This window comes from Antechinus flavipes, chromosome 1 (assembly GCF_016432865.1).
Source record: "Antechinus flavipes isolate AdamAnt ecotype Samford, QLD, Australia chromosome 1, AdamAnt_v2, whole genome shotgun sequence".
NCBI classification, from domain to species: domain Eukaryota; kingdom Metazoa; phylum Chordata; class Mammalia; order Dasyuromorphia; family Dasyuridae; genus Antechinus; species Antechinus flavipes.
In genome coordinates, this window is record NC_067398.1 from 259689315 (window position 1) to 259702171 (window position 12857).

Genomic DNA, 12857 nt, shown 5'->3' on the forward strand with positions numbered 1-12857 from the left:
ATACAGAAATTTGAATGGCAAATGTGGTTTAAATTATTATAGAAGCTACAGTGGATTTAATTTAATAATGTAAAACATTATAGTAAAAAAATTTAATTACTCTATTAAAGAATTTTAGAATTATTTCAGATAAATTGCTTTTACATATTTCCAACTGTTATCTCTTAAAAAATAAGACATCTAAATTTGATTTCAAGAACAGATTATACAATTATACCTAAGAAAAATCTAAAAAATAACTAGATTTTTAATTATGCAGGGAAAACCAGTGGCTAAAAGTCTATACAGCAATTGCAATAATATTTTTAAGATTAAAAGCAAGTAACTTTGCTATATTGAGCCTTCACATTAAAAAAAAGCAGAAGAAGAATTAATTGGAAGGATTTAAAACAATACTTTTTAAATGTCACGAACCTTTCTCATACATGCCTCTCCTGCCTCCTGAAGCTCATTATTTGTTGAGTTTAATGCTTTGAAAAGTGCAGCAATGATTTTCTCCCTGGATTGAGGAAGGTAATTGCAGGCAGCAAGAGCATCTTAAGACAGGGAAGAAAATATGTAATTAGTACAATTTTTATTGTTAACCTATGAAAGTAGGTCAATGATTTTCTTGTCTAAAGGTTCCTAGTACTAGAACTCCATCATACTAAAATTTTAAATTAGCTACAACTAATCAATGGCTTCTGCCTTTGACAAACATAGAAATTCATATTTTCCCATTTACTGTATTATCTAAGACAGAGTCTAAGACAACAGTCTCAAGAAACCTCAGGCCAAGATATCTTTATTCACTTCATCATAATCTGGTGTCAGTAGCCAGGTACATCCCCTTAATCCAACAAATAATCACAGAATGAAGTGGCCCACTTCCTAGCTTGGAAACAATCAATCAATAATCCTATATTAAATATCTTCTATGTATAAAATGCTGAGAGAAAAAAAAAACAAAAATGAAATAGTTCTTGTTCTTAATACAATTATTTTTGTATTTAATTAATACAAGATTTTTTTCTTGTTAAAAAAAAAATTACTGAAGGCAGGCACTAGTTACTACAAAGAATGAGAAAAGATCTCATAACGAAGGTTTCCTTTGAAGTGTCTATCTTGAAAGAAACCTAGGATTCCAAGAGGAAAAAATGAGGGGAAAGTGCATTCCAGAGAGAGGGAACCAGTCTAGACAAAGGCAAAAAGAGGAAAAAGGGAGTGAAGTGTCAGAAAGAATAGTCTGACTAGACTACAGAGTGAGTGAACAAAAATAAATGCTAGATATTAAGATAGAAAAAGGAGGTTAAGTAGGGCTTTAAATGTCCAACAAAGTAGTTCACAAGAAAGCTGAAGATGATTAGATCTTTGTTTCAGGAACATTAATTTGGTGGCTGTTTAAAAGAGGACATGGATAAATGGGGCAGAGAGACCAGTTAAGAGATTACACACATCTAAGGCTGTGTCTGAATTGAATAGAAAGAACAACAAAACAAATAAGATATTGTAAAGGGGGAAAAAAATTCCAAGCATGAGGGGATAAGGGCCTGCAACAGATGGTAGCAATGTGACAGGTAAGAAGGAGGAATATAAAAGGGATGACAACAAGATATGACAAAGACAAGATTGACAAGATTTGGCAACCTGTTAGATATGGGAGGGTCAACAGGGCAAAAGAACATTAACAGTTAAAGATCACACCTAGATTTTGAACATAAGTGACTGGGAGGATAGTGGTGTCCTTAACAGTTACAAGGAATTTAGGAAGGGGGAGTTAGGGAGGAAGCACACTTAATATAAGGTGAGTATGCCTTTTCGTAGTAGCATGAAACTGGAAACTGAGTGGAGGCCCATCAGTTGGGGAAGGGCTGCGTAAATTGTGGTACATAAATGTTATGGAATATAATTGTTCTATAAGAAACGACTAGTAGGATGATTTCAGGGAGGCCTGAAGAGACTTACATGAACTGAAGCTGAGTGAAATAAGCAGAACCAGGAGATCATTATACACAGCAACAAGACTATATGACAATCAATACTGATGGACATGGCTCTTTTCAACAATGAGATGAAACAAATCAGTTCTAATTGTTTAGTGATGAAGAGAGCCATCTACACCCAGAGAGAGGTCTGTGGGAACTGAATGTGGATCACAACATAGTATTTTCACTCTTTTTGTTATTGTTTGCTTGCATTTTCTTTTTCTTTTTTCTTAACTGGTTTGGCTTTTCTTGTGGGGCATGATAACTAAATAAATATGTATGCATATATTGGATTATATATATGTATATATATATATATATATATAGAGAGAGAGAGAGAGAGAGAGAGAGAGAGAGAGAGAGACAGACAGACAGACAGACAATGGGACATCCAGTTCAAGGTGTCCAATGAGGAGTTAGATTGAGATTAGTGAAGGGAACCTGAAAGTGCAGTAGAGATTAAAGCTGGATAAGTAGCTATAAGAATCATCAGCACAGAGGTGATAATTGAATAAAAGAAAGAAAATTAGGGAAAAAGTAGCATCATAAAAATCTAAAAAAGAAGAGTATTTCAAGGAAGAGAAGAACACAATATCAAAGGCTGCAGAGAAGTCAAGAAGGACAAGAATTGAGAAAAGGCTATTAGATTTAGCAATTAAGAGATCATTTCAAACTTTAAAATGAGAAATTTCATCAAATGAATAACAAGGCCAAAAAGAGTCACATCACTGAACAACTTGTTTTCTCTTTGTTACTTACTTAATGCTGCAATTCGTAAAGGTACAAGTGATGGAAGACTTTTGTAACATGGTAGCTTCATTAAAGCAACATCTTCAGCCTCACACAAATTCAAAAGCTGAAAAACAAAGATAAAATATTTATTTATACTGGTGAGCCTAAGACTTTTATAATAGCCTTGCAAACAACTACATAAACTAGTATTCTAATATTACACATCAATAACAATGATAAATCAGTCATCAGTTCAATCAAGAAACAATTATTTTCAGTAAAATCAAACACAAATTCCAGATAGCAAATCAAGATAATCAAAATATTACTATGCTTCTTTGTTTTAAGATTAAAGCCTCAACAAGCAGTTTGCTCTGACACTGAAGTAAACTTAACCAGAAATATACATCATTTTTGCTCCTATCATTCTCCCTTCAAAGGACAGGCCTCTCAATTCCTTCCTGCCTATTTAAATTCATTCAGTCTTTGATTATCTCTGACAATTCTGGAGTGTAAACTGACCTAAGTGATTGCAACCGTCTTGAAACTTCTATGGTTTCAATCTTATTCATGTTTTGTATCGGTCTATGGTTTTTTATCAATGTCTTGTCTTTTCAAGATGATATGCTCCTTGATAATATGGTCTATATCTTAAAATACTCTTAAATGCGACAATACGTAGGTACATAAAAAATACTTTTCCAGACCTGCCACATAAGCAAAAACATGTTCCCTTGCCAACATTCAAAGTATCATATCTAGACAAACTCTTTAAACTTAACTATTGCTATTTAATCTATTACTACACATCAGTTTAAGAAAAAGAAACACAACTTCAAGCACACCATGAAATAGCAAAAGTTTTATACCTCTGTATAGAAAACCTTGTGTTCTACCACATTAAGATCCATTGTAAATAGTCTGGGCTGTAAAGTTGTACAAAATGTATTTCCTTCCATCAGGCCAATCTGGGCATTTGCAGGTTGATGTCTAAGTAAATGTTTTTTAGGTGGAACCATATCTTGAAGGACCTATTAAAAAAATGCAAAGGACAAAGTATAAATAGCAAATTAACACTTAAAAAGAAATAAATTCCTATGTTTCAAATGATTAAATTTTGAATGAAATGAAAATCTAAAAGTTTTTATTAGAATATATTTTTCACCAAACCTAAAGAATACCAGATGATTAATACTACAAATTCAGCATGTGCCTCCAACATAGTCAATCTACGAATTTTAAACTGTAAATTTTCTCTTTATGCTTCTCCTTCTTTTGTTCTCCTTCTTTTTCCCTGCCTATCTATATATGTATTTGAACACTTTTCTCCCCTTCTTTTAAACTCTTAATTTAAGTAAATATATTTTCCACATCTTTTTAAAAGAACATTTCCTTTACTTTATTTTTCTTGTATCTCCTAGTCTACTTTGAATTCTGGTCTTCAAATCATGGTATTTTTCTTACTTTGAAGCCTCAAATTTATCAACTTATGTCATCCCAGCAATCTTTTCTACTTGGCATAGTTACCTATCCTAAGAAATGGAAAGACAGTGATGCTACTAAGAAATTTACATGAAATTATACAATCAAAAATAGTATTTCAAGTTACTACATTTCACAACTAAAGAAAAATAACTTAAAAAAATTTTATGCATGTTGTCCTGTTTTCAATGAAAAACATCTCACCTCTTTATGAGGTTCCATAATCACAGTCACACTTTTTCCAGTAACTTGTGCCAGCACCTGAAGTGAATGCATAGCTTGTTTCCTTACAGTAGAATTGGAGAGGTGACTTCTCGAACTAAATCATGTGTTACATGATGGAAAGACTTTTCTTGAGCTGATAGAATCTCTTCAGATTTTTCCTCATCTTTCAAAGGAGTTGCACATCTTATCAATAGCTGCTCCAAAGTTGTTTTTGCCATAGCAACTGCTCCATTGGAAACCTAAGAATCCATGGACAAATTTGAATCAGAGATATTTTGACTTAAATGAGTTAATACAATCATATCTTACAAAAAAAAAAAAAAAACAATTCTACTAAATACAAAGCTAGTTAAAATTTGCTTTTGCACTTATTTATGGAATATCAAAATCTTTATTAAAAATTGCTATCATTGAGAACCATGCCCCAATACTAATTAAGTGAATTAAACTACTTCACAACTCCAATAACAAAATTCTCTGAAATGGGATCCCGTTATGAGGGGTTCATAAGTCTATATATAAATTGTGTGGTTCAGTACAACATGTGTTTAGAAAATATACTCTCACCATTTTTCTGAGGTTATATTTTCTAAACACTTGTATTCCTGAACTTCATTTGTTTTGTCTATGTGCTAGCTTATAAACCACTCTCTTATAATTCAATTTAAATTAAACTTGTAAAACACATGCTTTCTATATATGAAACACCATGCTAAGTACTAAATATACAAAAAAACACAAAATTAAATACAAAGGGAGGTTTATCAACTAGACAATGGCTAAACAAACTATGGAAAAAAGGAGTATCAACTGTAAGAAACAGGAAGATCAGTCAGGTGAATCATTATAACAGGTGAGAGAAAAGATATGGGACAATCATCATGTGGAATGTGGTAAGGCATACATGGGATTTAAATAAACATCTCTACGGCAAAGCTGAGGGTAGAGTTGAGGTTACCAGGAATCAAAGTTTCATGACTTTGTCTAGCAGCAGCTGGCTGCTCCAGAAGAGGAATGTTCAGTTACACAAAGTTACAGTTTAGCTTTAGCAATGCAGGAACTAATCAAGGTATCAAGGAAACAAAAGACTGAAAGTAGAGCAAAGGCCAATATCCAATTTGCTAACTACACAGGCAAAGAGTGTGTGTGTGTGTGTGTGTGTGTGTGTGTTGAGAGGGTAGGGGAAGGAGGGAAGGGGAGAGGAATAAAAGGCTCAGATTAAGGAAAAAGACAAGGTAAGAGAGAAGAAAGGGAATGAGAAGGCAAAAGGACAAGAGAGAGAATTTCCAAGACAATGTAGTAGAAGTGGAACAGCTTCAAGTTATAGTAAGGTCTAAGATACGAGGATCGTAATAGGTGGATGACACTAATAGAAATAAAACTGTGAGGAGCTGAGGAATTTTAAAAAATGATAGTGGCAGTAACTCATGCAAACTCCTTACTTTTACCTTTATATTCCCAGTGCTTACTATATAAGCAGGGTCTTAATAAAGATTTCACATGACTCTATTCTCGTATTCTTATCCATTCCCTTGAGCCCAGGATTATATAAATATTTAGTCTTTACAAATTCTATTAAGTTTAAATCCAGTGGCCTTCACCTTCCTTTATTTACTAATAGCTACATTCTTACCTACACTGCCTTTTACTTGAAAACCTTGGACCATGAAACATTCAAGTAATGGCACTAGGCAAATAAAATGCATATTTTATCTAAGTACCTATCTATCTATTCAAATAAAATTTACTAACAACACAGAGTAAATTTTCTGCTCTATTTTATTCATAAATGGCCAAGAACACTGTTCTCAAAACAGTATATTCAGTTTTGGGGAAAAAAATTGTACTATTGATTTTTTAAAATACCTTGACAATCACATAACACCAATTGTAAAAGCTGCAAAAAGTTGACTATTAAAACTAAAAAAGAAAATCTCTGAATCAAAACAATTGAATTATCTGAATTGTACACTAATACTATACAGTACACAGTTACTATATAAAAATCAAAAGCACAAGTTGAAATCATCCATACATTAAATACCTCTCCAGTCAAGTCCATCATCACAAAAAGAAGTGCTTTAAGGAAAGTCTGTTGGTTCTGGAGGACCCAGATGAGAGGCAGTCGTTCCATGAGGAATTTAATAGACACCACACCCCCTAGTTTTGCATACCAAGCTTGTTCATAACAGCAAGCACACAAACGTTCCACAATGTAAGAAAAGAGTGGAAGTTGACAAGCCTAAAAAGGGAAGAAAATATCACAAATAAAAACTCTGTGTGAGTCGGCCAAATATAAAATATTTAACGTCTTTACAAATACAGAGAGACCAGAAGTACAGCAAATTTCACAAATAAACAATATACTTACTCTTTCTTTTGAGCCCAGGATGATACTTGCTACATCAAATATCACAGCTAGAGCTACTTCCCCTATTTTACAAAGTTCTTTCTCCTCATATGCCATACAAATGGCTATCGCATCAATAAGCACCAAAGGATCCATTCCCTTTGACCCATTTTCTTCACTGTGAAACATGGCTGTACTGGGTTGACTTCCCACCTGGTAGCACTGCAGCAAAAAAGGACCTAAAGTGAGGTTGTAAGGAGATGAAGAGATAAATGACGGATTTTTTTTTTAAATCAAAATGACCAAAAATAAAACCCAATAGAATTTTACAGCTTTTATAATAATAACAACTATCTATACAGCACTTTCCACATTTTTAATCTCACTAGAGTTTCTGGGGGGAAAAAAAAGATCCTAGAGACATTTTTAAAGTTCACATGAAGAAGTTGAGACTTGGCAAAGTTAAGTGATTTTGTTCAGTCACATAGCCATCAAGAATTAAAGAGAAGGCTCAGAAGTTAAGTCTTGTTAATTCCAAGCCCAACATCACTATATCACATACACTACTACATCCCTTTAATTCATCTAAATCATGATCCTGAAAACTGTACAATCTTCAAGTTACAGTCATGAAAATTCAGGATTGGTACAATGAAGTCTAATTCGTTTAAATTGTATAAAAATTACATACAAACCATGTGGGATAGTCTTTTCAGTGTTTTTCATTATATAGCATGCCACTCTCATCTCAAATCAAAGCTAAGTTAAATTTTTAATAATAATTCTTAAGTGACCAATAAAAATAGTAACTATAAAAATTTTAAGAGTCACATTGTAAAAACAACTAATTTCTATGTCTGGGTCTTTTTTGTCTCACACACACACACACACACACACACACACACACACACACGCGCGCGTCACTATCATAAGAGAACATATTCAGTTATGGACACTAACACCTACTACACATGCACTAAAAACATCCAGTATCAAATGCCTTCAATGTACTCAGCATAGTGCCAAGGTAGTACTAAGGATGGGGTTTTCTGACCAGACTTCGATTTCCTCAGTATAGACAACTCCTAAGGAAGCACTTTCTCCTCTAGCATTTTCTTTGCAACCAAATGGATTAAAAAGTTACCAGGAGCTTGTTAAACAGTCAATACGTGTCAGAATCAGGACTGGAATTCATGTTTTCCTTACTCCTAGGCCAGCTCTTTACTGACTCTGCTAGTGTGTCAAACTTAAATAGAAATGGGACCACAAAAAGGTACAAACAGATCCCTGCAGATCACATACTAACTTAGAAATCAGAGTCTACTGTATTTTTATTTATTTTGTTAAATATTTTCTGATTATGTTTAAATATTAAAGTGCCAATTTTTATATAGCTGCAGTTTAAGAATAGTAGCCTAAAACAACTTTCAAAAAAACTCAATTACATTATTTACAGTAAATTCAAGTGTAACATACTGCACTTACCACACTGTTGAGCCACTGCTACCATAGTATAATGACGAATTAAGCTGGCTACAAAAGGTAGAGCACTAGGTCGAAGATCCTTAATGACAGCAGACATGAATGCTCCAGTCAATGCCTGTTCAAAAGTTTTACGGGCTGGGGTATCTTGTGCTTTGTATCGATGTGAAATGATTACACTGGGTATGGACTTCTCTGTAAAGCTAAAAGACAAAATTATATATATTATCATAACCCTGGATAATGGTGCTGGTGGTTCAACTGTGACCACTGCAGGCTTAACTTACAACCTGATCTACCTTAATTCTTGTTCAGGTAACATTGACTCAGCTCATTTACTCTACTTTAATTTTAGCAAATCCTGTTCTCAAACAGGATAGATGGTTCATTTTCACCATGAATATTTAGTTCAAGAGAGGACAAACATATTTCATATATAAACATATCTAGGCAACAAAATAGAAAGCCACAGTGGCATTTTCAATATTTTATAATTTTTTTCTATTTTAAAAGACATTTATTCTTTGTGTACTACAATAGTAAATAAATCAAATTTCAAACATCAGATTATAATGAACTCAATGCTCAAAAAAGAGCCAATATACACATTTATGTTACAAACTGAATCAAAACATTTTCATATTACAGTAATAAGAAAATCACAACAAAAAAAGAATAATTATATATAAAAAAGGTTTATGAGATTCTTCAAAATCCTAAAAAAGCATGGCTTTGTCCTGCCTTATTTTCTGATTATAATATCTGAAATATGCTTTTTATAATGAAAAAGTTTCACCATAGTATAAAAAAAAAATCAGTGATTTTAATATAAAAATGACATACATTTTTCTGTGAGGTTTCTTTCCTCTTCCTATTTGGAAATTATACCCATCACTAAGCCCTTTTTCATCCCTTATTCCACCCTATAGGCATAATATAAAGAATTTCTATCAAGACTAAAAGTGCCTTCTTAAGTTTCAGTTGTTATATATTGCTACTACAGAACTCACGTTTCTAATTACTATGAGAAGAAATGCATTATTCAGAAGACAAAAATAAACAATTCTACCACCAGCTAAAAAAAGTTTCTCCATGATTTTAAGAAAATCAAATAAAACATGATAATGCAATCAAATTATTTGAAAATCAAGAACTATTTCTATTACACTAAAAGGCATATGTGTGATTTATCAAACAACAACATAGAATGGATCTCATTATAAAAAATTCTTATCTGTAAAGTGAGTTCTTAGATCTCACACAGAAGGATCCAGTTATCAAAGAAATCATTTTATACCAAAATGTGCTCTTACCCATAACACAGTTCTATAGTTATGGACCCTGAAGGCATGGTAGAGCAAGGTTCCACCATGCCACATCCTTTCATTTTAAAATTTCCAAATGAAAGCAACATATGGTCCAATGTGAGTGCAACAGCATCCCATTGTTCAGGATGCTTCACATAATTATTGATGGTCTATAATTACATTAAATTTTTTGAGAATCACACTTATAGCTCATATTAAGCTTTTCTTCAATTAAATAATAAATTACTCCAGCCAGCCACTGTGTAAAAAATACATAAGCAGAAGACAATTTGTTCATGACATCATTTACATGTCACCTAAACCTGAAATGTTAAGTTTTAATCTTTGACTGCTTGTTGTCATACTTCATGTGTTAGTAGGTAAAAAAGGTCACTTTGTAAATTGACGTTTTGCTCAATACGGGATTAGGAAATAAACCCAAGATGTCTTCTTTACCACTAATTTCTAAAAAAATAGATAGATATATCCATAGATATAAATATATATAGATGTGTGTGTATATATCACTCCACTTGATAATCTGAAATTACAAACATACTTTGGATGTGCAAGAAGCTGATATAAGGCATGTTTATTATCATCCAAATTCATCATGGCCACCAAGAAGCATTTTATTACTTCCCATGCTTGCCTCCGATAGTATGGTTCTGTGTTTGCACTTTTCAAGCAGTCCAAAGCAGTTTCAATCGCCTACAATTTAAAAAACAAAAGGCTTCTGACATATGTACATATGTGTATATATAATATTGAAGAGCATTTCACGAAAAGCTTTACAATATCTATAAGTTTAACAACATTCACCTAGAAGAACCAATAAATACATAACAATAAAGCAGAATCGCATGAAATCTGTTAAAAAAAAAAATTCTAAAGAGAAGGAAAATATATATGAAAAGTATTTTATCATTCAATTGATTATAAAATGAAATTCAATTATTTGTACCAAAATAGTTAATGGGATTATGCAATTCAAATGTCCTTTGAAGACTGCATTACAAAGAAATGAGTATTTTCTTCTTTGGAAAAAAAGAATTTTTTATATACTCTCAACTATATACTATATACTCTCAATACCTATCAAAGTCCCAATGAAAAGAAAAGTAAGCTTTTTTCCAACCAGTCAAGCAGAATTTTTCTTACAAGAAGTAAAAGATGAATTTCTTAAGTTTTGTTATATTTCCAATTTTTAAAAAATTGTTTTTCTAACACCTATGAACTATTAACATAAATGTTTTTAATCTATGAATTATATCTACAAAAAAGTAAAACAAATAATGTGGAATTCTTTAAACTTTTTAACATGTTTCAAAATAGGTTAATTATTTGATCAACAATAATCACTGAATAGTTTAAATTACTATTAAGAGACTAATTTAAAGTTTAATTATAATAAAGGGAGAATTACATCAAAGCACATTGTGAATTTGGGATTTCTGAACATTTTGCTAAATTAGCAATATTAGCAAATTATTAAAGCTATTATTCCTAACTTTATCATTATCAAACATTATCAATGTTTGAATTTGTAATATTTATTATTTTAAAGTGCTTTCTGGCATGAATTTATTTTAATTAATGTATGATTTTTAAAAAACCATTTCAAGAATGAGAATTGGTGACAGATTTTGATAAATATATTCCATAGTGCTGAGAACAACTAACATGATAGATAGGCAAACAAGAAAATGAGGGAAAATTAAGAGCAACATCAACATGAGAATATACTGTAAGAAACCCCAAATATGATTAAAACAGAAGCACGAACAACATAAGCAAAATTACATAAAAGCACTATAACAATGTAAGTGGAAAAAACAACAACAAAAAGCTATCAAATTATAATGACTAAACTTGACCTCAAAGACCAAATTTCAGAAAGTCTCTCTCCTACTTCTTTGCAGAGCTGGGAATATCTACAGAAGAGCCATGGAAGTGAATATTGTTTATAATAATGTGCAGCAAATATAATTTTTTGACATGCTAATTAGTTTTGCTGAACTTTTTCATTTTTGTTAAATACATATTATAAAAGATAACTTTTTGGAAGGGTTTAATTTGAGGGATTCTGTAAGAAATAAAAGTGAGTTAAAAACAAGACATTCATAAAAATCTGTTCTTTTTTTAAAAAGTAAACAGTGATTTGGTAGATTTTAGCTATAGGCCTCATTTCATGGATGGTTGGCTTATTAACGTACAGCCATGAAACATTTGAGCTTCTAAAGCTTTTAGTTTTAAGAAAATTGAGGAACCTAATTAAATAACAATAAAACATTCAAAACATTACCTTTTCCATTGGAAGTTGAATGGATGCCTTACAATCTGAAAACTCTACTGTGATACTAGGTCCCTGAATTTCAGTTACAACATATTGAAGTTTCTGAGATTCCTTTAACATTTTCCTGTTACTTCCACCAAATTTACCAAGTACCCTGTAGGCCACATGAGAAATGCTATCTGCAGGATTCCTTAAAGTACGCCACAAAGCCTAAAATCAAAGAAACATTTTAAAACACATTAAATTTTCAAATTTCATCACAATATCATAAATCTTTAAAAATATGTTCCAATCTACTCCACAAAATTTTCCACAAGTTTAATAAGGCTTGGGGAAAAAACAGAAATAATCAAAGATCACTGTATTTTTAAAATCAAATCTTACCTTAAACAATACCTTAAAACAACTTCCAGCCTTTGGTTATTGATCTAATTAGAAAATATAGATCAATAACCAAAGGCAGGAAGTTGTTTTAATTTTAAATACTAGGAATTTGAAATTTTAGTTAGTAAGCAAAGTGAGGAAATATAATGTCCGGGCTAGCTTTTGGAGGTCCTCTGGATGGGCCTTGGTTTCAGCAGGATAGACAGTATAAGAATGGTCAGGAATAGAGTCCAAAGTCTTTGTCTCCTTCACCATCTGTGTTTGTCATAGTCTCATTCAGTCTCAGGCTGTCACAAGGAAATGTCTTCTGAAATATTGCTGTTCATTATTTTTATTGTTATTAACAACAATTCATATTTACATAACATCAGAGATTACAGAAAAGAATTCTTAATATAGGTGGTATCATAGTTAATTTGCTATTGAAGAACCTGAGACTCAAAAAGTTTAAGTGCCCACGATCAAAAGGCTTAGTATCAGGGCTTGTATTTAAACTAGATCTCTGACTCCTGATCAATTTCTACACTATCAAGCTGCCTCTTCATTCTTCACTCTCTTTCACTATTCTTACACCATGGAAGTTATTAACTCTATTTTCCACTTCTTCAAATAAGTAATCAGTGTTATTTACATGT

The 12857-nt window shown here is 32.0% G+C and overlaps 1 protein-coding gene across 1 annotated transcript in view; it reads right to left on the bottom strand.

The window, feature by feature from the left end:
- Positions 1-12857, bottom strand: part of TRRAP (transformation/transcription domain associated protein) — a 137914-nt gene that overhangs the window by 93508 nt on the left and 31549 nt on the right. Inside the window, 10 exon segments of the mRNA XM_052000683.1 lie at positions 415-536; positions 2724-2820; positions 3566-3727; positions 4383-4477; positions 4480-4642; positions 6448-6645; positions 6775-6992; positions 8239-8438; positions 10102-10253; positions 11848-12048. Of these exon segments, the coding sequence (XP_051856643.1) occupies positions 415-536; positions 2724-2820; positions 3566-3727; positions 4383-4477; positions 4480-4642; positions 6448-6645; positions 6775-6992; positions 8239-8438; positions 10102-10253; positions 11848-12048 (1608 nt within the window).